The following is a 27984-nucleotide window of genomic DNA, read 5'->3' as shown; positions in this document are numbered from 1 at the left end:
GGGTATTTTGGAAATCCTGGGAAAAAAATTTGGGGAAAAAAAGGAACTTTTGTCGTCCCAACTAAGTGGAATGTTTTGAAGGTGGAATGGTCAAAAACAGTTGACAAATGTGGACTATGAAAACTTTCCAGGAAGAGGTGAAAATAGGGCTTTGGAAAACAAGGAATTCTGGGAATTCCTGGAATTGTTTTGAACTTGGAAAATGGTAGTTTGATTGTTCCAGGTGAGTGGAGTGTGTGGATGGTGGAACGCTTCGAATCGGGTGAGAAATGTGGGATATGCAGTAGATTGCATAATGTCCATTCATTGTCAAAGGGGAGAAAATTCTGGGAAAATCAGGAATTTCAGGAGAGGGAAAGCATGTTTTGCCTTACGAGATCTCGGAAGAGTAGTGTGGGTGGATGGTTGAAAGGTTGTAATCCGGTCTAAAAATGGCACAACATTTTGAGTACTTAGGGCATTGAAGAACTATTTCCTGGAAATTTGGGAATTTCGGGAAAACTGGGATTTAAAAAAAATATTGATACAAGCGCAATTGTCCTAGATGATATGAATGGGTTGGTGTTGGAATTTTTGGAGTCCGTTGAAAAATGGTGACGTAGTAACAGTTTGAATTGAGAATGGGTATTTCGGAATTCCTGGAATTTTTTGCTGGGAGAAAAAAGGAACTTTTGTTGACCCAACTAAGAAGAATGTTTTGAAGGTGGAATGGTCGGAAACACTTGAAAAATGTGGACTGTGAAAACTTTCCAGGAAGAGGTGAAAATAGGGCTTTGGAAAACAAGGAATTCTGGGAATTCCTGGAATTGTTTTGAACTTGGAAAATGGTAGTTTGATTGTTCCAGGTGAGTGGAGTGTGTGGATGGTGGAACGCTTCCAATCAGGTGAGAAATGTGGGAGTTGGGTGCAAGTTAAAAAAATGGCCCATTGATTTTCAATGTGCAAAATGATCCAGAAAACCGTGAATTCTGGATAATCTGCAATATTTTCTGGAATATTACCGGTATATGTCACGGCCATTCTTTTTTCATTTAAAATAGAAAAATAATTCTACATAAAAATCAATTTCCCCGTTTTTTGGTTTGATAATAAAAAACAAAAAAACGGAAATCGAATCGTTATCCAACAAAGACGACTATTTTTGGGCAAATTCACAACCTTATATTTTTGAAGCTGAATATACGGAGGATGAACTGCTGCTTCTAGAAGCCAGCAGGAAGGAAGAGTGAGACTTTGGAGCAGACGGAAGCCGAGAGAGTGAGGTGAAAGTAACACAAAGCTGTAAATGTGGAATTTGAAGCCAAGCTATTTTGACATAAATAGAGTGCTTACCCAAATAAACCGGAAAAAACGTCCCTGCCAGCTGGACCAAATCCTTTACAGATACTGTAATATTATTGTTGATGTTTTTTTAGTCAGTACAGTGTTGTGTATTACAAACTCAAACGCGTTTCGAGTTGGCTTAGAAGCTAGCTTATCTCTTGCCGTAGTTAGCTTTTACGGCTAATACCGAAGCGCTGTGTTAGCACGCTAGAAAAAGAGTTCCTCAGTGTTCACTCTTACAATAACAATGTTGCTACAGTTTGTTATTATACATGTTACACAATGTAAACAAAGTATTGTTGACAATTTTTGAATGCATTTTTAAAGTGATTTAGAGGTAGAACTGATTGCTAACAGTAGCTGCATTGCTAGCCACCTAGAACGAGTAAATTTTTACATGTTAGAATGCAAAAAATATATAAATATACACTATATGGCCACCTGCCTTGACTCACATATGAACTTGAAGTGACATCCCATTCCTAACCTATAGGGTTCAATATGATGTGGGTCCACCTTTTGCAGCTATTACAGCTCCAACTCTTATGGGAGGGCTGTCCACAAGGTTGCGGAGTGTGTTTATAGGAATTCTTCCAAAAGTACATTGGTGAGGTCACACACTGATCTTGGTGGAGAAGGCCTGGCTCTCAGTCTCTCTTCTAATTCATCCCAAAGGTGTTCTATCGGCTTCAGGTCAGGACTCTGTGCAGGCCAGTCAAGTTCATCCACACCAGACTCTGTCATCCATGTCTTTATGGACCTTGTCACGTTGGAAGAAAAAGGGGCCCGCTCCAAACTGTTCCCACCAGGTTGGGACCATGGAATTGTCCAAAATGTTTTGGTATCCTGGAGCATTCAAAGTTCCTTTTACGGCAACTAAGGGGCCTGAAAAACAACCCCACACCATAATTCTGATCATTTGGATGGGTGGCCAAATACTTTTGGCAATATAGTGTACTTTTGTCTTCTTATCTCTCATAATGGTTGTGAATAAAAGTGCAGTTCCCCTTTAAGGGCGCGGGGGTGTGACAGCGGTGTCATTTACCACCTTCACCACCTGCCTCGCTGCCACGGTTAAACGGGCCGCGACCCCCCCGGGAATGGTCTTCTAGCCGGCTGAGTGCGCCGGGCCGAGGTGGGCTCCGTTAGTCACGGGGCCGAGGCTCCACGGGGCTAACAAGGCGTGTGCGGCGAGGACAAGCCCGCTTTTGACCTTCCTGGCTGAGGAAAGCACAGAGATTCCTGACAACACCCCAAGTGTCATACCATAAGATGAATAAATATGATAGTAGAACCCCTCGTTACAGCAGGATGACATTAGCATGTTGCTATTTAGATACTTTTGACCACATGTCTACATTTGTTAACGACTTCTACCAGCAGCTTTGTTAGGTCTTTAGTCGTTATAAATGTAACTTTTTATGAAAAAAATGGTATGGTTTGACATTTTTGAGATCCTAAGGAGATGCTAGCTTGCTTACAGGAAGTTGCTCTTTGTCTTGTCCAATGTGTGTTTGTTGTGGGGTTGTCCCCATACCAATATTTTGGCAACGGTACCAAAATGTATTTCGATACTTTTTGGTACTTTTCTAAATAACCACAAAAAATTTCATTATTGGCTTTATTTGAACAAAACATGTTAGTGTAGATGAAACATATGTTTATTGTTGTCATTTAGTCTTTAAATGAAATGTTGAACATACTAGACAACTTGTCTTTTAGTAGTAAGTAAACAAAGACTCCTAATTAGTCGTATGCAGTAACATATTGTGTCATTTATACACCTATTATTTTCTACACATTATAAAGGACAAACTGTAAAAATTTATTTTTAATCTACTTGTTCATTTACTGTTAATATCTGCTTATTTTCTGTTTCAACATGTTCTATCTACACTTCTGTTAAAATGTAATAATCACTTATTCTTCTCTTCTTTGATACTTGACATTAGTTTTGGATGATACCACACATTTAGGTATGGATGTGATACCAAGTAGTTACAGGATCATACATTGGTCATATTCAAAGTCCTCATGTGTCTAGGGACGTATGTACTGACTTTATAAACATAATATGAATGTTAAATAAAATGAAAAACAACATATCGATGTAATCATAGTAGTATCGACTAGATACACTCTTGTACTTGGTATCATTACAGTGGATGTCAGGTGTAGATCCACCCATGGCATTTGTTTACATCAGGCCTGGGCAATTATTTGACTCGGGGGGCAGATTTAGATACAAAAGTGTGTCTGGGGGCCGGTATATCTATTTTTAGTAACACTAATACAAAACCTCACAATAATGATTGAAAGCTAAAAACGTTATGACAGACCGCCTTAAAAAACGGAAGGGAATTTGAAATTTTTTCACTGAATGAGACACCCAGAATGTACACGAAAATAAAGAATGTGGGATTTACAATATTAACTATGAAGGATAAAACACTGACTATTGACAACATATTTTACATTAAACCGAAACACAACCAAAATACAACATGAATGAAATGAAATGAAGGGTAAAAGAAACCCCACCTACAATCTGAGATATCTCATAGTGACCAAAGTAACTAATTAGATGACCATAGTAACTAATTAGATGACCATAGTAACTAATTCGATGACCATAGTAACTAATTAAATGACCATAGTAACTAGTATATCATGCAGATTCCAAGCATTGAAAGACTTAGTATAGTTGAAGACTTACGGTCATTAGAAAACATGAGCGCACATCATAATGGCAGCTACACTTTACATCTTAAACATCTAAAACTATTATTTAGGAATGTCCGGCGGGCCAAATTGAAAAGCTCAACGGGCCGCATGTGGCCCCCGGGCCTTCATTTGCCCAGGTCTGGTTTACATTGTGACGGTGGTGAGCTATTGTATCCTCCTACGGTGTGTAGTGAAGCATGTTTAGCTAATCCTCGTCCTCCAGTGATAATGATACTTGTAAGAAACTTACTTTATTTGTCTCCATGGTGTTATGATCTTAGTCTGTTCATGTTTTCTGTTCACTTGTGTTCTCAGCACCTGTTGAGTGTGTGTGTCTCAGTTGCCATGACAACAGATTGCACTCAGCTGCCTCTGGTTAGTGTCCGGGGCGCGCACCTGTTGCCCGGGCACTAATCAGAGGGCTATTTAGTCTATGCCCTGGCCTCACTCGGTCTGGCTTCCTAATTTGCTTGATGCAACAGGTGACGACATTTGATTCCTGCAAGCTCCCACGCTAGCCCATTTAGTTTTTGCCTCAAGTGCTATGAGCTAGTGATGGGTTGATGAGGCGTCATGAAGCGTTTCGACACATTACAAAACTGTATTGATACTGTGTCGATACTGTGTCACTAAATACTGACATCTGCTGGACATTAAAAATCCCTACAGGCAACCTATGGACCGACTCAACTGACACTGATTTTATGCCCTAGTACAGGGGTCACCAACCTTTTTGAAACCAAAAACTACTTCTTGGGTACTGATTAATGCGAAGGGCTACCAGTTTGATACACACTTAAATAAATAAATATATTGTCATTTTTAAGTTACACGTAAGTGTGATTTAAACAAGAATAGCTAAATAAATAAATTTATATATATAAAAAATTGGGTATTTCTGTCTGTCATTCCGTCGTACATTTTTTTTTTCCTTTTACGGAAGGTTTTTTGTAGAGAATAAATGATGAAAAAAACACTTAATTGAACGGTTTAAAAGAGGAGAAAACACGAAAAAAATTTACATAAAAATTTGAAACATAGTTTATCTTCAATTTCGACTCTTTAAAATTCAAAATTTAACCGACAAAAAAAAGAGAAAAACTAGCTCATTTGAATCTTTTTGAAAAAATTAAAAAAATAATTTATGGAACATCATTAGTAATTTTTCCTGATTAAGATACATTTTAGAATTTTGATGACATTTTTTTAAATTGATTAAAATCCAATCTGCACTTTGTTAGAATATTTAACAAATTAGACCAAGCTATATTTCTAACAAAGACAAATCAGTATTTCTTCTAGATTTTCCAGAACAAAAATTTTAAAAGAATTTCAAAATACTTTGAAATAAGATTTAAATTTGATTCTACAGATTTTCTAGATTTGCCAGAATAATTTTTTTGAATTTTAATCATAGTAAGTTTAAAGAAATATTTCACAAATATTCTTCGTTGAAAAAACAGAAGCTAAAATATTTATTATTCTTTACAATAATAAAAAATGTTTTTACTTGAACATTGATTTAAATTGTCAGGAAAGAAGAGGAAGAAATTTAAAAGGTAAAAAGGTATATTTGTTTAAAAATCCTAAAATAATTTTTAAGGTTGTATTTTTTCTCTAAAATTGTATTTCTAAAAGTAATAAGAAGCAAAGTAAAAAATAAATGAATTTATTTAAACAAGTGAAGACCCATCCATCCATTTTCTACCGCTTATTCCAAGTGAAGACCAAGTCTTTAAAATATTTTCTTGGATTTTCAAATTCTATTTGAGTTTTGTCTCTTTTAGAATTAAAAATGTCGAGCAAAGCGAGACCAGCTTGCTAGTAAATAAATACAATTTAAAAAATAGAGGCAGCTCACTGGTAAGTGCTGCTCTTTGAGCTATTTTTAGAACAGGCCAGCGGGCGACTGATCTGGTCCTTACGGGCTACCTGGTGACTGCGGGCACCGCGTTGGTGACCCCTGCCCTAGTATATACAATAATATAAACCAAGTCATTGTATTTCATTTAGGATTATTTCATATCTTCATTTAAACAAAAATATATTTTTATCTTTTTTAGATACAGTCAATAAATAATGTGAACATGTATCCAGAGGTGGGTAGAGTAGCCAGAAATTGTACTCAAGTAAGAGTACTGTTACTTTAGAGATTTATTACTCAAGTAAAAGTAATGAGTAGTCACCCAAATATTTACTTGAGTAAAAGTAAAAAGTATGTTGTGAAAAAACTACTCAAGTACTGAGTAACTGATGAGTAACATACACACACATATCATATATATACATATATATATATATATATATACATACATTGATATATACAGTATATCATTTATATTTATTTATTTTGCCGTTTTTGTTTACATGTTAAAGGTGTTTTAATGAATATACATGCATGTTTAACACATATAGATTCCTTTCTTTCATGTTGACAAGAATATAAGTTGGTGTATTACCTGATTCTGATGACTTGCATTGATTGTAATCAGACAGCAGTGCTTAACGTCCACGTTTTCAAATGCAGGAGAAAAAAAGTTCCTCCTTTCTGTCTAATACCACATGAAAGTGGTTGGTTTTTGGTATCTTATTTGTCCAGCTTCCATATTCGTTTTCACACACTTTACAAGAAATACATTGGCAGCAAATTCCGTAGCTTGCTAGCTTGTTTGCGCTGGCTTTCGGAGACTCTTATTTTGAAAGCGCAGGCGCGATGGAGCGGCACTTTTATTGTGAAGACAGGAACTGTGCAGTCAGTCTTTAGGCTTGTGACGGGATGTACGTTTGAAATAAAAGTGTCTTTTTTCCTTCACACTTTTGATTGATTGATTGAAACTTGTATTAGTAGATTGCACAGTACAGTACATATTCCGTACAATCGACCACTAAATGGTAACACCCCAATAAGTTTTTCAACTTGTTTAAGTCAGGTCATGTGACCGCCTGGCTCTGTTTGATTGGTCCAATGTCACCAGTGACTGCATCTGATTGGTGGAACGGAGTCAAACGTCACTAGTGACTGCATTTTATTGGTGGAACGGAGTGAAACGTCACCAGTAACGCAGGCACTTTGAAGGTCTGTCTGACAGACCAAAACAAACAAAGCGTGCATTAACAGATCGATAAAAATTAGTAGCGAGTAGCGAGCTGAATGTAGATAAAAGTAGCGGAGTAAAAGTAGCGGAGTAAAAGTAGCGGAGTAAAAGTAGCGTTTCTTCTCTATAAATATACTCAAGTAAAAGTAAAAGTAAGTTGCATTAAAACTACTCTTAGAAGTACAATTTATCCCAAAAGTTACTCAAGTAGATGTAACGGAGTAAATGTAGCGCGTTACTACCCACCTCTGCATGTATCATAACATGGACATCTAAGAGAACGTGTTGTGGATGATTGTGGACTGGGAATTTTTTTCATTTTATTTTTTTACACATTTTTATAAAAAAAAAAAAAAAAAAAAGTTTTTCCGACGTATTACATTTTAGACGATTTCTCTTCTTAGTTATTATTTCTCCGGCTGTAGAAAAGAGCTGCTCACAGGGCACAGAGGAGGCGTCAGTGCGACACAGTTCGCGTATCGGTCACGTGACCAAAACAGCTCATGATCGGTCACGTGACTTTCTAAAAGCGGTACGCGCACCGGCACAGGGTTTTGCTCTATGAGCTCGACGCATGCGCCGATGCATCGGTGTTGCCGGACCCATCACTACCTGTCTGCATTCCTGGGAGAACAAGGCCCGCATCACGGTCGTCCCAGTAGGAAGCCAGCAAGAAGAAGTTGTCTCGCAGCGGGTATGGCGGAGGTGGATGAAGGTGCGTGGATGATTGAAGCAGAGATTATATATGTGGGACCTGGAGGTGTTTTGGTCCCGATAGACTCCATCTGGCCTGGGGAGGTCCGCTCTCAGCCCGCTTGCACGCGTCAGCGAATGCGGAAGTCGCACAAGAAGGCTCCGGTTCGCGACAGAGACGCGCCAATCCCGCCATTTTCCCCTACGGAACACAGCCAGCTACAAGCAGCCCAGGATTCCCTTCCTCAAATGTTTGGTCATTATAATGACCACTTTGCCAAACATTTCTCCTACTGGCCTGTCAATCACTGGGACTGCAGCTACAGTGACGTCATTCCGTTGGCGCCCCCTAATCACACGCCCCCGTCCACTTTTGATGACGTCATAGACAAAGACACGTTTTCTACATTCTGTTCATTCTTTCTGTCAGCCACTTCCAAATGACTTTAATTCTACAGTTAAACATTATCAGGACATTTTTGTTAAATGTAAGTCTAGTCCAGACCTGGGCAAATGAAGGCCCATCACCCGTTGAGCTTTTCAATCTGGCCCGCTGGACATTACCAAATATTTTTTTTAGATCTTTAAGATGTAAAGTGTAGCTGCCATTATGATGTGCACTCATGTTTTCTAATAACCATAAGACTTCAACTGTACTAAGTATTTTAATGGTTGGAATATGCGCTTATGGATGATATACTAGTTACTATGGTAATCTAACTAGTTACTATGGTAATGTAAGTCACAGCAGCTCAAACGAGGCACCAAGCAGTGTGGGTGGGAATCGTTTCCACAGACGCAGAAGGAGATTTTCACAACAGAGTTCTAAAGCTTAGTGATATATAGAATAGAAAGTACTTTTTTGATCCCTGGGGGAAATTCAGCAAATATCAGATGCATCAGATTGTAGGTGGGTTTATTTTGTACCCTTCGTGTTCATATTTCACTGTTTGTTGCGTTTCACTTGATTATAAAATATGTCGATGGAAAGGGGGTGTGACGTTCATATTTTGTCAATATTCAGTGTTTTATCGTTCATAGAAAAATGTAAAAATTCTATTTAAGTTTTTTAAGGCGGTCTGTCATAACGTTTTGAAGCATTCAATCAGACATTATTGTGAGGTTTTTTTATTAATGTTCCAAAAAATATACATACCGGCCCCCAGACACATTTTCTTCTCTAAATGTGGCCCCCAAGTCAAAATAATTGCCCAGGCCTGGTCTAGTCAGTCCCAGTCACCTTCTGACTTTCAAGCTCCGCCCCCAGTTACTTTGGCCAAACCCCCTATGGCTCAAGCTCCGCCCACTCCTGTTTTCTCCCTCCTGGTCGTCCCTACAGTCCACTACGGGGGTGGCTCAGTTCCTGCCAGCCGAAGTGCCACGCCCTGCAGAACCTTCTCTGTCTGCTGTTGCTCCGCCTCCTGTCTGCAACACCAAGTCCTCCCTCCGCCCTCCCTTGACTCTTGAACTATATCTTAGCTTTTTATTTTGCGTGCATATGCGTCATAGTCATATAACTTGGTACATGTTAACTGTTAGCATGCTAACTTTTGTTTTAGCAGAGTTTGCATGCATTCGCTTTGTCATATAACTTGGTACTTGACACATGCTAACTGTTAGCATTCTCACTTATTATTTTAGCTAATTTTGCATGCATACCATTTTTAGTCAAATAACTTGGTACCTGACACATGCTAACTGTTAGCATTCTACCTTTTTTTTTTAAAACTAATTTTGCATGCATATGCTTCATGGACATATAACTTGGTACTTGATGCATTGTAGATGTTAGCATTCTAACGTCTTTTTTTTTTTTAAACTAAGTTTGCATACATACGCTTTATAGTCATATATCTTGGTACTTGACACATGTTAACTGTTAGCATTCTAACTTTTGTTTTAGCAGAGTTTGCATGCATTCGCTTTGTTGTCATATAATTTGGTACTTGACACATGCTAACTGCTAGCATTGTCACTTATTATTTTAGCTAATTTTGCGTGCATACCATTTATATATTTAAGTCCCGTCTTAAGACCCACTTTTATTCTTTGGCTTTTAACACTACGTGAGTTGTGTGGTCCTCTGTTGTCCTCTGTTTTTTATAAATTTTGATTTCTATTTACTGTTTTAATTGGTTTTTCCCTTTTAAAATCGTTTTTAGTCATATTTATTTTTATATTGGTTCTATATTTATTTTTTTGTTTTTATTCAGTCATTGGTGGAGCTAAGGATAATATTTGAATATTGTTTTTAATATTATTTTTAATATTGTTGTGCAGCACTTTGGAAACATTTGTGTTGTTTAAATGTGCTATATAAATAAAGTGGATTGGAATGGATATAGTAAAATACCTTGGTCCTTGACACAAGCTAACTGTTAGCATTCCAACCTTTTTTAAACTAATTTTGCATGCATATGCTTCATGGACATAACTTGGTACTTGACACGTTAACTGTTAGCATTCTAACTTTTTTAAACTAATTTTGCATGCATACGCATCAGTCATATAACTTGGTACTTGACACATGTTAACTGTTAGCATGCTGACTTTTTTTGTAGCTAATTTTGCATGCATATGCTTCATGGTTATATAACATGTTACTCGGCACATGCTAACTTTTTTTTTTTAGCCAATTTTGCGTGCATACGCGTCAGTCATATAACTTGGTACTTGACACATGGTAACTGTTAGTATTCTCACTTATTATTTTAGCTAATTTTGCATGCATATGCTTCTTGAACATATAACTTGGTACTTGATGCATTGTAGCTGTTAGCATTCTAACTTTTTTTTTTTTTTTAAACAAATTTTGCATGCATATGCTTTATAGTCATATAACTTGGTACTTGACACATTAACTGTTAACATGCTAACTTTTTTTAAAGCTAATTTTGCGTGCATACGCGTCAGTCATATAACATGTTACTCGGCACATGCTAACTGTTAGCATGCTGACTTTTTTTTAGCTACCGTATTTTCCGCACTATTAGCCGCACCTAAAAACCACAAATTTACTCAAAAGCTGACAGTGCGGCTTATAACCCGGTGCGCTTTATATATGGATTAATATTAAGATTCATTTTCATAAAGTTTAGGTCTCGCAACTACGGTAAACAGCCGCCATCTTTTTTCCCCTTAGAAGAGGAAGCGCTTCTTCTTCTACGGTAAGCAACCGCCAAGGTAAGCACCCGCCCCCATAGAAGAGGAAGCGCTTCTTCTTCTACTGTAAGCAACCACCCGCCCCCGTAGAAGAAGAAGCGCGCGGATATTACGTTTCATTTCATTTGTGTGTTTACATCTGTAAAGACCACAAAATGGCTCCTATTAAGAGACACGCGTACAACGCAGAATTCAAACTCAAAGCAATAAGTCACGCAGTAGAACACGGAAATAGAGCAGCAGCAAGAGAATTGAAGCAACAAGATGACCTGCGCCACTAAGACAGGGAGACAGCGCCGGACGACATACGCCAACATCTGCCAGTGGATTGTAAATGCCTGGGCGGATATATCGGTCTCAACTGTGGTCCGAACTTTCCGGAAGGCAGGATTCACGGAACTGCTGGACAACAATAGCAACATTGACTCTGATGACTTCGACGAGACGGAGCCGGCCATTTTGGATCCCGTATTCGCCCAACTTTTTAATTCGGACACCGAAGGAGAAGAATTCGAGGGATTTATGAATGAAGAATAACTTCAGAAAGTGAGCGTTATGTTTATTTTGTGTGTTGTGACATTGCTATTGCTCTGCACTATTTTGAATTTTACTATGTTTGTGATTGCACATTTGCACATTACCGTACATTTTGGGAGTGAGCAGAGTTGTTAGAACGCTGGTTTTTAATATATTATTAAAGTTTGACTGACCTATCTGACTGTTTTTTTGACATTCCCTTTAGCGCAGTTAGATGCGGCTTATAACACGGGGCGGCTTATAGGTGGACAAAGTTTTGAAATATGCCGTTCATTGAAGGCGCGGCTTATAACCCAGGGCGGCTTATGGTGCGGAAAATACGGTAATTTTGCGTGCATACGCGTCAGTCATATAACTTGGTACATGTTAACTGTTAGCATGCTAACTTTTGTTTTAGCAGAGTTTGCATGCATTCACTTTGTTGTCATATAACTTGGTACTTGACATATGCTAACTGTTAGCATTCTCACTTTTTATTTTAGCTAATTTTGCATGCATACGCGTCAGTCATATAACATGTTACTGGGCACAGGCTAACTGTTAGCATGCTAACTTTTTTTTAGCTAATTTTGCATGCATACGCGTTATAGTCATATAACTTGGAACTTGACACATGTTAACTGTTAGCATGCTAACTTTTGTTTTTGCAAGGTTTGCATGCATTCACTTTGTTGTCATATAACTTGGTTCTTGACACATGCTAACTGTTAGCATTCTCACTTTTTATTGTAGCTAATTTTGCACGCATACCATTTATAGTCAAATAACTTGGTACCTGACAAATGCTAACTGTTAGCATTCTACCTTTTTTTTTTTTTTTTTTTTTAACTAATTGTGCATGCATGCGCTTCTTGAACATATAACTTGGTACTTGATGCATTCTAGCTGTTAGCATACTAACTTTACCTTCAAAGTATGACGTGTGCTTTAAAGCATCCACATACAATTCCTCCTGAAATTGCATATTGTAGTTGTTATGTGTAGTGTTGTAATGTGGGATGTGTTTATTTTGTCTTTAGACAACAAGCCGCAAATGGCCCATGGGGCCGCACTTTGAACAACCCTGCCTTAAGAGCTCTCCTAGACAATGAGTCAACATGATGCATGCTTTTTAGCTTATTGTGCTCGACTGACGCAGTTCCTTTTTGCACTTCACAGTTATGAACGGACAGTCCATAAAAGTTTTATGATGAAGAAAAGATGGTGACAACAGAAGAATGTCGGTCTGCATCAAAGGGAAAAAAATTAAACTATCGACGCTCGTATTTTTAGCATCAATCCTAAATAGCGGCATTAAAAAGTGCACTTGGTATGCAGCACAACTCTGCAGCAAATGCACTTTACAAATGTTTTCATGCACAGGCAGCTGGATTAAAATGGTGTCAACTTTCACAGAGACGATCCAAAAATAACCATGTTTCCATGGGGGGGTGGGGGGGTTATGGCCCGTGACAATTTTCCAAATCAAAGAAAAAAATCCAAGATTAAAAGGAAAACAATGAGAAGATGATTGACGTGAAGGTGTAATGCATCCTGAAGTCAATGACAACCACCATATCGCACCGTTTGGAAGACACTTGGTTGTTAGCTGACAGCCTGTATGAACCTTCACACTAGGCTTCTACGGTATACCGGTACTAGTATAGTCTTGCGGTACCAATGAATCAAAAACGCTACTATACTCTGTTTGAAAAGTACAGCTTCCCCATGTTTTTTACAGGCATGACGGAGCATCGTCACGTGGTGACATTGCTGGTTTTACCAGCAGAGGAGCATGTCGGGCAGCGCGCACACACAGAGTACTTACAAGCAGACACAGTGTGTAGACAGAAAAAGGAGAATGGACGCATTTTGGTGTAAAAAGTCAAGATAAAGGTGAAGTTATAACACTGAAACACCCTCAGGAAGAGGTGCTTTAACACATGGCTAAGATCGCAAGCAGCTAACATCCACCCGCCATCGGCAGTGTTTTAGCTACTAACAGTTTGAATTGAGAATGGGTATTTCGGAATTCCTGGAATTTTTTTGGGGGGGGCGGGGGGGAAGGAACTTTTGTTGTCCCAAATAAGACGAATGTTTTGAAGGTGGAATGTTCGGAAACAGTTGAAAAATGTGGACTGTGAAAACTTTCCAGGAAGTGGTGAAAATAGGGCTTTTTAAAACCGGGAATTCCTGGAATTGTTTTGAACTTGGAAAATGGTAGTTTGATGGTTCCTGGTGAGTGGAGTGTGTGGATGGTGGAACGCTTCGAATCGGTTGAGAAATGTGGGATATGGAGAGTTTTGTATGTTGCCTGTTCATTTTCAATGGGGGAGGAGGGGGATTCCTGGTAATTCCGGGAAAACCAGGAATTTTGGGAGAGGGAAAACGTGTTTTGCCTCTCGGAATCGGGTCTAAAAATGGCACAACATTTTGAGAATTTAGGGCATTGTAGAACTATTTCCTGGAAATTTGGGAATTTCGGGAAAACTGGGATTTATTTAAATATTGACACAAGCAGAATTGTCTTAGACGATATGAATGAGTTGGTGCTAGGATTTTTGGAGCCGGTTGAAAAATAGTGACATAGTAACAAGTTTGAATTGAGAATGGGTATTTCGGAATTCCTGGAATTTTTTTTGGGAAAAAAAAGAAGTAACTTTTGTTGTCCCAACTAAGAGGAATGTTTTGAAGGTGGAATGGTGGGAAACAGTTGAAAAATGTGGACTGTGAAAACTTTCCAGGAAGTGGTGAAAATAGGGCTTTGGAAAACCGGGAATTCCTGAAATTATTTTTAACTTGGAAAATGGTAGTTTGATTGTTCCAGGTGAGTGGAGTGTGTGGATGGTGGAACGCTTCCAATCGGGTGAGAAATGTGGGATATGCAGTAGATTGTATAATGTCCATTCATTGTCAAAGGGGAGAAAATGCTGGGAAATTCCGGGAAAACCAGGAGTTTCGGGAGATGGAAAAAGTGTTTTGCCTTACGAGATCTCGGAAGAGTAGTATGGGTGGATGGTTGAAAGGTCGGAATCGGGTCTAAAAATGGCACAACATTTTGAGAATTTAGGGCATTGTAGAACTATTTCCTGAAAATTTGGGAATTTCGGGGAAATTGGGATTTAAAAAAAAATAATATTGACACAAACGCAATTGTCCTAGATGATATAAATTGGGTTGGTGTTGGAATTGTTGGAGCCGGTTGAATAAGGGTGATGTGGTAACAGTTTCAATTGAGAATGGGTATTTTGGAAGTCCTGGAATTTTTTTTGGGGAAAAAAATGAACTTTTGTTGTCCCTACTAAGAGGAATGTTTTGAAGGTGGAATGGTGGGAAACACTTGAAAAATGTGGACTGTGAAAACTTTCCAGGAAGTGGTGAAAATAGGACTTTGGAATTCTGGGAATTCCTGGAATTGTTTTGAACTTGGAAAATGGTAGTGTGATTGTTCCAGGTGAGTGGAGTGTGTGGATGGTGGAACGCTTCCAATCGGTTGAGAAATGTGGGATATGGAGAGTTTTGTATATTGCCTATTCATTTTCAATGGGGGGGGATTCCTGGTAATTTCGGGAGATGGAAAACGTGTTTTGCCTTACGAGATCTTGGAAGAGTAGTGTGGGTGGATGGTTGAAAGGTCGGAATCGGGTTTAAAAATGGCACAACATTTTGAGAATTTAGGGCATTGTAGAACTATTTCCTGGAAATTTGGGAATTTCGGGAAAACTGGGATTTAAAAAAAAATATTGACACAAGCGCAATTGTCCTAGATGATATGAATGGGTTGGTGTTGGAATTTTTGGAGCCGGTTGAAAAATGGTGACGTAGTAACGGTTTGAATTGAGAATGGGTATTTTGGAATTCCTGTAAAAAAAATTTTGGGGGGGAAGGAACTTTTGTTGTCCCAACTAAGAGGAATGTTTTGAAGGTGGAATGGTGGGAAACACTTGAAAAATGTGGACTGTGAAAACTAACAAGTTAAAGGTTACAAAAGCTCATAAAAACAAAAACAATTGGTACTTAAATGAAGAAATTGATTAAAAAAATATATATATATTTATAATGTAATATTAAAAAAAATATATATTTATTATGAAACTAAATCAATTACTAATTTTCATAAAACTATAAATATTCAAATATTACATTATAGATTTATATATTTTTTTTTTTATCAACTTTTTGTTAATTTAAAAAAATTATGAATGGATTTAGAATAATTTGTGATAGCCTATTTGATGAGGAAAACAAAATGATCGAACTTACAGCTCCCACATTTATAGCTGACTGATGATTGAGTCCCGGCCTGTATTTTAAGATGTGTAGCAAAGCCTTTTTTTTGGGTTTGTTTGTATTTTTTTTCTGCCGTCCTCAGTCAAGTGTCTAACTTCTTAGTGTCATGAAAACAAGGAACTTCAAGTTTCTCTTTGCTTAAAAGTGGAGCAAGCAAGTGAGGGAGATGATAGAGTGTGGTGCTCATCAACAGGCTCTAGGAGCACACACTACTGTTAGGGTATGTTCAAAAGTATACTTTGCAGAATTGGGGACCTTTAAGAATGTTAAACTACTCCCAGTAAGTTGGGAACAATACATTCACCTCTCAGTAGACTACATTCTTAAAGAGAACTGCACTTTTTCTGGGAATTTTGCCTATCAATCACAATCCTTATGTACAAAAGTCAAAAGCAGTGAAGTTGTCACGTTGTGTAAACGGTAAATTAAAAAGAGAATACAACAAATCCTTTTCAACTTATATTCAATTGAATAGACTGCAAAGACAAGATATTTCATGTTCACACTGACAAACTTCATGTTTTTTTGCAAATAATCATTAACTTAGAATTTAATGGCAGCAACACGTTGCAAAAAAGGCATTGTTACCAGTGTGTTACATGGCCTTTCCTTTTAACAACACTCAGTAAAGGTTTGGGAACTGAGGAGACACATTTTTGAAGTGGAATTATTTCCCGTTCTTGCTTGATGTACAGCTTAAGTTGTTCAACAGTCTCCCTTCTCATATAGCCTTCACACATTTTCAATGTCTGGACTACAGGCAGGCCAGTCTAGTACCCGCACTCTTTTACTATGAAGCCACACTGTTGTAACACGTGGCTTGGCATTGTCTTTCTGAAATAAGCAGGGGCGTCCATGAAAAAGACCTTGCTTTGATTGCAACATACTGTATGTTGCTCCAAAACCTGTATGTACCTTTCAGCATAAACATGTTGTAGGCATCAAATTCCAAATGAGCTAATATTTGCAATATCATTGTATTCTGGTTTTATTTTTATTCTGTTTTTATTTACCATTTACGCCACGTTTTTGCCTCTGGTTTTGTATGTGCATAATTAATGAAAACACAACTATGCATTGGCAATATTGTTTCGGATCACAACATAATAACTTAAGAAATCATGAATGCACAAAATAATATTAGCCCTATAGGCTAAAAAGTATGGGAAACATCAAACAGCTCAGTTTACAAATAATCTGCAAATAAACAGTTTGTACTCACGCTGTGATTGGGCAGCCGACAGATGGAGCCGGACAACTGATAAACGTTTTGGAAAGATGGACCCGGTCGCGTGATTGGCCACCGAAAGGTGGGCTGGGCCCAGAGCCGGCCCAAGGCATAAGCGTACTAAGCGCTTGCTTAGGGCCCCGCGGCCACCAGGGGGCCCCCAAAAGCAATTAACAAAAAATTCTTATTTTTTATTTTTTGCATGTACGAGTCTGACTGATGATTTCTAAAATGATCAAAGATATATTATTGTACAAAAACACAATTTTAGGTCAACAGAGTGCTGCTGCTGATCTAGGCTTAGTGATTCTTCCTGCCTCTCTTTAAATGTAAAGCTGCCTCTGCTGCACCTGTGACGTTTGCCGCCTGCTATAGCGTCACATTAGTGCCAAAAATCCGAGCGCATAAAAACTGTTATCGCGCGCTGATTCTCCACTTCGTGCGCGCGCGCGACACCCTTTTGCGCGCGCGTGGTGCCTTTTTGCGCGCGTGCCGTCTCGGTCTGTGCGCTGGCATGTTTCGTTTTGGCACTTTGGGGGTGGGTATGCTTAGCCGGCCCCTTCTTTCTGATTGGCCAGACGAAAAATGCTCAGAGATAATCAGAAGTATAGCAGGGCGGGTCATCGTCAATATGTATCAAGATTGTTATAGGCGCAAAGTTTTCACTTCTTCTTGAACATTTGTTTTCTAATTTATGGAATTTCTTTTGATTCAGCCATAAAATTAATGAAATAATCTTTGAATTTTGTTTTTAAAATGTTAAAAATAGCCTTTTAATAATGTATTCTGAAACAGTTTAAAATAATCAGAGAACTGACTAACACTGACCCTACACAACTATGTTGCACAATTAAGTCATTTTTTTTATAGCGAAAGAGGTGATTTCAACAGGTGCAGCATCCTATGTCATATCTACATTTAATAAGATTTGTAACAAGGCAAACCGTTTGTAAATTGGTCGAAAATCGAGCAAGTTATGGTAATTTAATTGGTACATGTACTAATTAAATTACCATAACTTGCTTTGACATCAATGTAATGATTGAGGCTAGCTGTCCGAGGTAAGATGGCTACAACGTTGCTACGCTGGAGAATGATTGGTCTTATGAAAAATGCTCAGAGCCAATCAGAAAGGAGGGGCCGTCTAAGCATACCTGCCCCCAAAGTGCCAAAAAGAAACATGACAGCGCGAGGAGAGATGCCAGGAGTACACAGAGTGTAACTGTTGCTACTAATAATTTAATATAATTTGTTTTATTTCTCTAAAAACAGAATAATAAGTTAAGTTCATAAAAAGGGAATTCAAATCAAAGTGCATAAAAGTTCATAAGAAGGCTATATTTAAGTTACTATGGTTAAAAATGTAATTTCATGCCTTTTTGTTAAGTTTGTGGGCATACTTTTATTTTGAAGTGTCTCGTTTGGTCTGTCGTCTGATGTAAGGAAGCTACTTCCGGGTATGAGTAAACATTTTGATGCCATGTGAAGGCGGAAAGAGAGAGACTGACTGTCCCAAAGACTAAAAAGTGTCACAAGGACTCTAAGCGTTTGGGCTATAAGAGCCTGAAGATCACAATTTCCTCCTAAAAGAAGCATGCAGGCCAACGAGGTATTTGTTTGTCATTTCTATTTGTATTTACTTCGGTAAAATGTTCGATCCACATGCTGTGCATGTTGTTATTTTTACGTTTATAACGTGCTTTATTTTATTTCAGTTTTCACGGTGAATTTGAAGGGAAAGGAAGCCTTCAAATAAATCAGTTCAAGAAAGCCATTGTGTCTGTGCTATTTGGAGGGAGTTACACAGAGAGCGCACAGACCGAGACGGCGCACACGCAGAAAGGCACCGCGCGCGCGCAAAAAGACACCACGCGCGCGCAAGAGGGTGTCGCGCGCGCACGAAGTGGAGAATCAGCGCGCGATAACAGTTTTTATGCGCTCGGATTTTTGGCACTAATGTGACGCCATATCTTTCCTCTCAGATTCAGACAGGTGATCAGAGGACCACTGTCTATTAAGGAGAACTTTTCATTCCCCAAACGGCATGATGGCCGAAGTTTTCATTATCATTATACCTACAGACAGCTAGTCAATGGGGAAAAAGTCAAGCGTAGCTGGCTGACTTATTCAAGAAGTAAAGATGCAGTCTATTGCTTTTGCTGCAAATTATTTTCCAAAAAGTCCTTAAAACTGGCAGCCGAGGGACAGCGGGATTGGGTCAACATAGGTGCACTGCTGAAACAGCATGAAAACAGTGAAGATCATTGTAGCAACATGGTGAAATGGAAGGAATTTGCCTTGCGTCTTTCAAAGGGGAAAACTATTGATGAATTTAACTTCAGTAGACTGCGCTCTCTTTGTACAAAGTAAACATTAAATATGAACAATTAACTAAAAATGTAAACTAGTAATTAAAGACTAATAAGTACAAGACTGATGAGACAAGATGACACTTTTACTGTAAATACAAAGCTTTATCACTTGGACTGTTCAACCCCAGGCCACTCTTGCAGCTGAATGTTTTCTACATTTTAAGATTAGGAACCATATGTGGCACTCTGGACATCATTCGTTCATTCATTGGTATTATTTATGTTCTTAACTGGGCCACCCCCATATCTTTATAAATGACATGTCATTTGTAAAGACATGCCAGGCTGACAATAGGATAATGTAAACAATACTGCCAGAGCCGCAATGAGTTTATAGTAGGTGTGTGAATGATCAACAATCAATATTATTGGCAGAAATAGAGGGCCCCAAAATCAAATTTTGCTTAGGGCCCCATGGAGGCTTGGGCCGGCACTGGCTGGGCCCCGTGCCCGTAGGGGCGGGACAAGGTTTTATTATTTACGTGCAAAATACTAAACGCTCTAGCACTGTCTTCTTATCTTGCTGATGGTATTGTACTCCACGACCCGTCCTGAAACCTACTTCCCAAGAACGTCGGATTTTTAGTGATTCCCAAAAAGTCTGCAGGCTTTAGAGTGTTTTCTACTCTGGAATTCCCTACAGTTAGACATGCTACCTCGGAAGAAGCATTTAGTTGTAATTTAAAACTCCAGCTTTTAAATAGACACTGTTTTGGATCAGTTGACCTGCCGCTTCTCCTTTTCGCCCTTCTCGCCTGCATTGTTACCGGATGGCCACGGATAATCCCTGGAGAGATACCAATCTGGAGGAGGCGCTCGCTGTTCTAAGTCATGATCCAGAGTGGACCTGGACAGAGACCTTCTACTCCCCAAAAGACTGGACTCTCACATTATCATCAATCATTTGCAATAAGTTCCCACTTGGCATCCATTGCAGCCGGGCCAGCAACCTGAGGGTTCCTGGTTCGATCCCCACCTTCTACAAACTTTGTCATGTTCGTTGTGTCCTTGAGCAAGACACGTCACCCTCGCTCCTGTTGGGTCGCGGTTAGGGCAGCTCCCGCCATCAGTGTGTGAATGTGTGTGTGAATAGTGTCAAAGCGCTTCGAGTACCGTATTTTTCGGACCAGAAGTCGCAGTTTTTTTCATAGTTTGGCCGGGGGTGCGACTTATACTCAGGAGTGACTTATGAGTTAAATTATTAACACATTAGCGTAAAATATCAAATAATATTATTGATCTCATTCCTGAAGAGACTAGACCAGGGGTCGGCAACCCGCGGCTCCGGAGCCGCATGCGGCTCTTTGATCACTCTGATGCGGCTCAGCAGCTTACTTGCTGAACCCCCCAATTTTCCCGTGAGACTTCCGGATTTCAGTGCCTCTCGCAGAAAACTCCCGGGATTAATATTCACCGATTTTCACCCTTACGTCTATAATAAGGGCGTGCCATGATGGTACAACATTTGGCGCTCTCTACAATCTGTATTAACAGCGTGCCAGCCCAACACTTGTTATACAATATACATCTTCTGCTTGCACACGTACGTGACAGCAAGGCATACTTGGTCAACAGCCACACAGGTTACACTGACGGTGACCATATAAAACAACTTTAACACTCTTACTAATAATGCGCCACACTTTGAACCAAAAGCAAACAAGAATGACAAACACACTTCGGGAGAACATCTGCACCTTAACACAACATAACAAACACCCAGAATCCCATGCAGCCCTGACTCTTCCGGGCTACATTATACACCCCTGCTACCACCAAACCCCGCCCCCACCCCAACCCTGCTCCCTCACACATAACCCCCCCCCTCTCTCTGTGCGTCGGTTGAGGTGGGCGGGGTTTGGTAGGGGGGGTGTATAATGTATCCCGGAAGAGTTAGGGCTGCATGGGATTCTGGGTATTTGTCCTGTTGTGTTTATGTTGTGTTACGGTGCAGATGTTCTCCCGAAATTTGTTTGTCATTCTTGTTTGGTGTGGGTTCACAGTGTGGCGCATTATTAGTAAGAGTGTTAAAGTTTTTTTTTTATTCATTTAAAACCCGCGTGCCGCACCAGCTTTCAAATTCCACATAAAGGTGTGGGGCAGCGTGTCTGAAACTCCTGGTTTATACATAGGACAAAGCAAAAAAAAACTTTGTATGCAGAGTTATTTCATTTAAAATTTCAAAAAAATTCTGCGGCTCCCATTGTTTTCTATAATTTGTGAAACTGGTCAAAATGGCTCTTTGACTGGTAAAGGTTGCCGACCCCTGGACTAGACGTATAAGATTTCATGGGATTTAGCGATTAGGAGTGACAGATTGTTTGGTAAACGTATAGCATGTTCTATATGTTATAGTTATTTGAATGACTCTTACCATAATATGTTACGTTAACATACCAGTTGGTTATTTATGCCTCATATAACGTACACTTATTCAGCCTGTTGTTCACTATTCTTCATTTATTTTAAATTGCCTTTCAAATGTCTATTCTTGCCGTTGGCTTTTATCAAATACATTTCCCCAAAAAATGCCACTTATACTCCAGTGCGACTTATGTTTTTTTCCTTCTTTTTATGCATTTTCGGCCGGTGCGACTTATACTCCGGAGCGACTTATACTCCGAAAAATACGGTACCTTGAAGGTAGAAAAGTGCTATACAAGTATAACCCATTTACCATTTTCCCCCCATCTTTTTACATTTTTGAAAAAGCTCCAGGGAGCCACTAAAGAGCCGCATGTGGCTCGAGAGCCGCGGGTTGCTGACCACCGGCGTTGGCAATGGTGCAAAAATATGAGGAGATTACTGGTACACATTTATATCAATGCTGTCAAATGACATTTATTTTTTAATCAGATCAATTTGAATTTTGATGAATCACAGGCATGCGTCATTTTAATTAATTTAAAATGATTGAAGGCAGCCATGACCGCGATGTGGCCCTCAATGAAAACAAGTTTGACACCCGTGCCCTCAGCAGATTTCAGACTTTTACCATAGTTTATTTACCAGTTAAACTGCATAGAAAAGGAAATAGACGTGTTGTATTAAAAAGGGATTGTGAATGATAGCCAAAACAAAAAGTGCAGTTCCCCTTTAAGAAATGAAAACAACTTGAAAGTCAACACATTGTGTTCCACTATGGAGGTATTATGATATCTGCATCTTCATGTTGACACTAGGAGCATTTGAAGCAGACTGGACCCAACTCGGCAGGACCAGGTTTTTAGTGTTTTCTTTCCTTTCACGAAGCATGCTTGCTAATAATACAAAACACACACACAAAAAAAGGCCCCATTAAAAAGATGCTAAAGAATAATAGCATGACTGTGCTTTTCTGCAGCCTCCTCCTCTTCCTCGGACAGCATTTGAAAGCGTCGCTAAATAAGATGAAGGACACCCCGCCCCCCCTGAGCCCCCCCTCCCCCTCCTCCTCACCTGGCATCTCGTCTTCAAAGTCCATGTCGTCCTGTGCCTCGTCTTCATTGCTCAGCGACCCCGGCATCTTTTAGCTCATCGCCTCCCTCCTCCTCCTCCTCCTCCTCTTCCTCCACCCCCCCAAAAAAAGCCCCCCTTTCGGGCTGACAATGGTGAAAGTTAACCCTCCACACGCCGCAGCCGCAGCTTCCTTCCTTCACCAATCCTGTGGAAAGAAAGACAAAAAAATAAATAAATGAAAAATGTTGCTGATGCTGCACGTTGGAAGCTTGGTGATGTCTGTCTGGGGGCTACCAGTCTGACAAAAAAAAGACACACCAAAAAAAAAAAAAAAAAAAAAAAAAAAAAAAAAAAAAAAATGGAGCACACATGCTCAGATTGTGACGTCTGGTCTGTTGCCATGACGATGCATCCCATCATTTCAGCCACAACTAGTTAGTCGTGCGCCAGCTCGAGTTATAGCGCGAAACAAAAACAAAAAAACACGCCACGTGCCCGCTGGATGGAGCTTTTTTTTTTTTTTTCCCCGCCAGACGGCCGCATAATTGACAAGGAAACTTCTTTGCTGCATGACCAATACAATAACACTATCTACCCCCCCTTCCCACTAAAATATACACACAAAAAGACAGTGGGGCCAAGCTGCCTGGTTGTCATGGTTACCCCCAAATCCAACCCACAAAACAAACAGTAGCACCAATGTCACAAGAAAAGAAAAAAAGTGTTTTCTATATTCACAATTTAATTATGTAACCAATATTAATTAGGATTATATTGCAGAACTTAAATATTAGAAAAATATTGAATGTCCTTTTTTTTAATTAGGTATCAGCAAATCTACATGAATGCCTTTTTAATACAACTTAAAACAATGTGAATGCCCACGGTGTCTTACTGCAGATTGTTATACAAACGCCGTTTCCATATGAGTTGGGAAATTGTGTTAGATGTAAATATAAACGGAATACAATGATTTGCAAATCCTTTTCAACCCATATTCAGTTGAATATGCTACAAAGACAACATATTTGATGTTCAAACTCATAAACTTTATTTTCTTTTTGCAAATAATAATTAACTTAGAATTTCATGGCTGCAACACGTGACAAAGTAGTTGGGAAAGGGCATGTTCACCACTGTGTTACATGGCCTTTCCTTTTAACAACACTCAGTAAACGATTGGGAACTGAGGAAACTAATTGTTGAAGCTTTGAAAGTGGAATTCTTTCCCATTCTTGTTTTATGTAGAGCTTCAGTCGTTCAACAGTCCGGGGTCTCCGCTGTCGTATTTTACGCTTCATAATGCGCCACACATTTTCGATGGGAGACAGGTCTGGACTGCAGGCGGGCTAGGAAAGTACCCGCACTCTTTTTTTTTACGAAGCCACGCTGTTGTAACACGTGCTGTATGTGGCTTGGCATTGTCTTGCTGAAATAAGCAGGGGCGTCCATGAAAAAGACGGCGTTTAGATGGCAGCATATGTTGTTCCAAAACCTGTATGTACCTTTCAGCATTAATGGTGCCTTCACAGATGTGTAAGTTACCCATGCCTTGGGCACTAATGCACCCCCATACCATCACACATGCTGGCTTTTGAACTTTGCGTCGATAGCAGTCTGGATGGTTCGCTTCCCTTTGGTCCGGATGACACGATGTCGAATATTTCCAAAAACAATTTGAAATGTGGACTCGTCAGACCACAGAACACTTTTCCACTTTGCATGAGTCCATCTTAGATGATCTCGGGCCCGGAGAAGCCGGCGGCGTTTCTGGGTGTTGTTGATAAATGGCTTTCGCTTTGCATAGTAGAGCTTTAACTTGCACTTACAGATGTAGCGACCAACTGTATTTAGTGACAGTAGTTTTCTGAAGTGTTCCTGAGCCCATGTGGTGATATCCTTTAGAGATTGATGTCGGTTTTTGATACAGTGCCGTCTGAGGGATGGAAGGTCACGGTCATTCAATGTTGGTTTCCGGCCATGCCGCTTACGTGGAGTGATTTCTCCAGATTCTCTGAACCTTTTGATGATATTATGGACCGTAGATGTTGAAATCCCTAAATTTCTTGCAATTGCATTTTGAGAAACGTTGTTCTTAAACTGTTTGACTATTTGCTCACGCAGTTGTGGACAAAGGGGTGTACCTCGCCCCATCCTTTCTTGTGAAAGACTGAGCATTTTTTGGGAAGCTGTTTTATACCCAATCATGGCACCCACCTGTTCCCATTTAACCTGCACACCTGTGGGATGTTCCAAATAAGTGTTTGATGAGCATTCCTCAACTTTATCAGTATTTATTGCCACCTTTCCCAACTTCTTTGTCACGTGTTGCTGGCATCAAATTCTAAAGTTAATTATTATTTGCAAAAAAACAAATGTTTATCAGTTTGAACATCAAATATGTTGTCTTTGTAGCATATTCAACTGAATATGGCTTGAAAATTATCTGCAAATCATTATATTCCGTTTATATTTACATCTAACACAATTTCCCAACTCATATGGACACGGGGTTTGTATATTCACAATGTAATTATGTAACCAATATTAATTAGGATTATATTGCAGAGCTCAAATATTAGAAAAATATTGAATGCCCTTTTTTTTAATTAGGTATCAGCAAATCTACATGAATGCCTTTTTAATGCAACTTAAAACGATGTGAATGCCCACGATGTCTTACTGCAGATTGTTATACATCAGAGGTGTCAAACGGATCAAGTCCGCCACCAGTATTAAAATGAGCTGCTTTTTTTATTTTTAACGAAAGACACTGCTGTTCTAAATGTGTCCACTGGATGTCACAATAGCAATTCGGTTAGGCAAGTAAACGGCCAAGCAAGAGGTACACAGTAAAGGGTGACTGTGGCTCCTCCTCCTCGACCCGCATGAAACTTCTGCTTGGAACACATGGTCCTTTGGCACCCTTACTACCCCCAAAATGTCTCCGTCAATCCTTTTGAATAGTTTTTACCTCCGTTTCTTACGGCTTATTGAGTTAGCAGAGGAGATAGGGCTTTCTGCTCTGCCGCTCCCAGTCTGTGGAACGCTCTCCCTGACCACCTGAGGGCACCACAGACTGTGGATGCTTTTAAAAAAAGACTTAAAAACCCTTTTTTTTTTTTTTTAAAAAGGCTTCTTTTTTTTTTTAGATGTATGCATACTAGTTTTAGCTATTTGACTGTTCTAGTTTTTATTATCTTTTTTTTTTAATACACTGTAGCACTTTGAGGTTGTTTACTCAAAGTAAAGTGCTTTTTTCCCCAAATAAAATCTATTATTAGTATTATTATTAGCACTGGATTGATACGTGGACATGACAAAGGAGGTATTTGATACATAGAAGAGTTTACATGTTGTGTTTTTTGTCCAATCCCAGAAAGACTGTGACATAAAGTTTAATCCTGGCTTTGTAGATAGACTGAGACCAAGTCTAAGATTGTTGTGTTTTTGAAGCTGCACCAATTTCCTCAGAATTTTCAACAAACTTGGAAGTGTTTTGTCTAGAGGATTAATTTGTAATTTGTACGTTTTCAGAATGTGCTCGTTCTATTTTTGGCCAAAGTAAAACAAACTGGAGTGGTCTTTATTTTTAAGTTATCATGCCATGATTCTACCAAATCTATTCCCACTTGGGAATAGATTTTCATGCATGCGGCCGCTGAGCTAAAATGACTTTGACACCCCTGTTATATATAGTCAAAAGCATACAATCATAATACTAATGTTGAATCGTTAAATTAAGCCGAATGATATGTAAACATAGTATATATATTAATGCAAGTAAAAATTTCAAACCTGCACTCGGGATCTTTCTGTGTGGAGTTTGCATGTTCTCCCCGTGACTGAGTGGGTTCCCTCCGGGTACTCCGGCTTCCTCCCACCTCCAAAGACATGCACCTGGGGATAGGCTCCTCCCACCTCCAAAGACATGCACCTGGGGATAGGCTCCTCCCACCTCCAAAGACATGCACCTGGGGATAGGTTGATTGGCAACACTAAATGGTCCCTAGTGTGTGAATGTTGTCTATCTGTGTTGAACCTGCGATGAGGTGGCGACTTGTCCAGGGTGTACCCCACCCCGCCTTCCGCCCGATTGTAGCTGAGATAGGCTCCAGCACCCCCTGCGACCCCAAAAGGGATAAGCGGTAGAAAATGGATGGATGTGATTGGAAGGTTAGTAACTTAATTATCCTGAATTAGTTAACAACTCTTGCACTTTAATATTGAACATCTTTGAAGTGCAGTTGTTTTTCTCCCCCAACTGGAAAACTGGGTGGGGCGGTTAGTTTTGTTGTCTTTTTTGTTGCCAAATGCAATTGTATGATTTTTTTTTTAATGCCTCTACACATTGCTTAGTTTTCGCAAAATCCATTTGATGACTTTTAATGCGTTTTAATGACTTTTACGTGCACATGCACTTGCACTAATGTTTTAAATCCAGGTAAAATACAAACAAATATCCCCCAAATATCAATTTGACATGCTCTGAACTAAATATTTGTTTTACATTTTTTACAATTTCCGTTATGTCTGGCATGTGCACTTGCGGACATTGTTTAGAGGCACGATAAAAAGTAGTCAAAAATGTGTTATTATTGCGCTTGCAGCTTACATTGGTGTACATTTGTACTGCATCTTATTGGGAACTGTAGAATATTTGGTCCTTTCTGGGGTATAAATATGTGACCGTACTAAAGTACAAAAATAGTCAGAAATGTACAAAACTGTACAAAAGTAGTCAAAAATGTGTTACTGTGTTATTATTGCGCTTGCAGCTTATATTCAATCAATCAATCAATATTTATTTATATAGCCCTAAATCACAAGTGTCTCAAAGGGCTGCACAAGCCACAACGACATCCTCGGTACAGAGCCCACATATTGGTGTACATTTGTACTGCATCATATTGGGAACTGTAGAATATTTGGTCCTTTCTGGGGTATAAATATGTGACCGCACAAAAGTAGTCAAAAATGTGTTATTATTGTGCTTGCAGCTTACATTGGTGTACATTTGAACTGCATCTTATTGGGAACTGTAGAATATTTGGTCCTTTCTGGGGTATAAATATGTAACCGCACAAAAGAAGTCAAAAATTTACAAAACCGTAAAAAAAGTACAAAAGCAGTCAAAAATGTG

At 39.2% G+C, this 27984-nt stretch overlaps 1 protein-coding gene across 3 annotated transcripts in view; it reads right to left on the bottom strand.

Annotated features, from left to right (window-relative positions):
• chd5 (chromodomain helicase DNA binding protein 5) overlaps positions 1-23123 on the bottom strand; it is a 132994-nt gene extending 109871 nt beyond the window's left edge. For all 3 annotated transcript variants that reach the window (XM_061977626.1, XM_061977627.1, XM_061977628.1), the window contains exon 1: positions 22842-23123. In XM_061977626.1, the coding sequence (XP_061833610.1) occupies positions 22842-22908 (67 nt within the window). In that variant the 5' untranslated portion in view covers positions 22909-23123. The remainder of the gene's footprint in view (positions 1-22841) is intronic.
• Positions 23124-27984: the final 4861 nt, after the last annotated feature.

This window comes from Nerophis lumbriciformis, linkage group LG18 (assembly GCF_033978685.3).
Source record: "Nerophis lumbriciformis linkage group LG18, RoL_Nlum_v2.1, whole genome shotgun sequence".
NCBI lineage: Eukaryota > Metazoa > Chordata > Actinopteri > Syngnathiformes > Syngnathidae > Nerophis > Nerophis lumbriciformis.
Note: the sequence above shows the minus strand (reverse complement) of the source record. Positions and strands in the feature narration are given on the sequence as shown.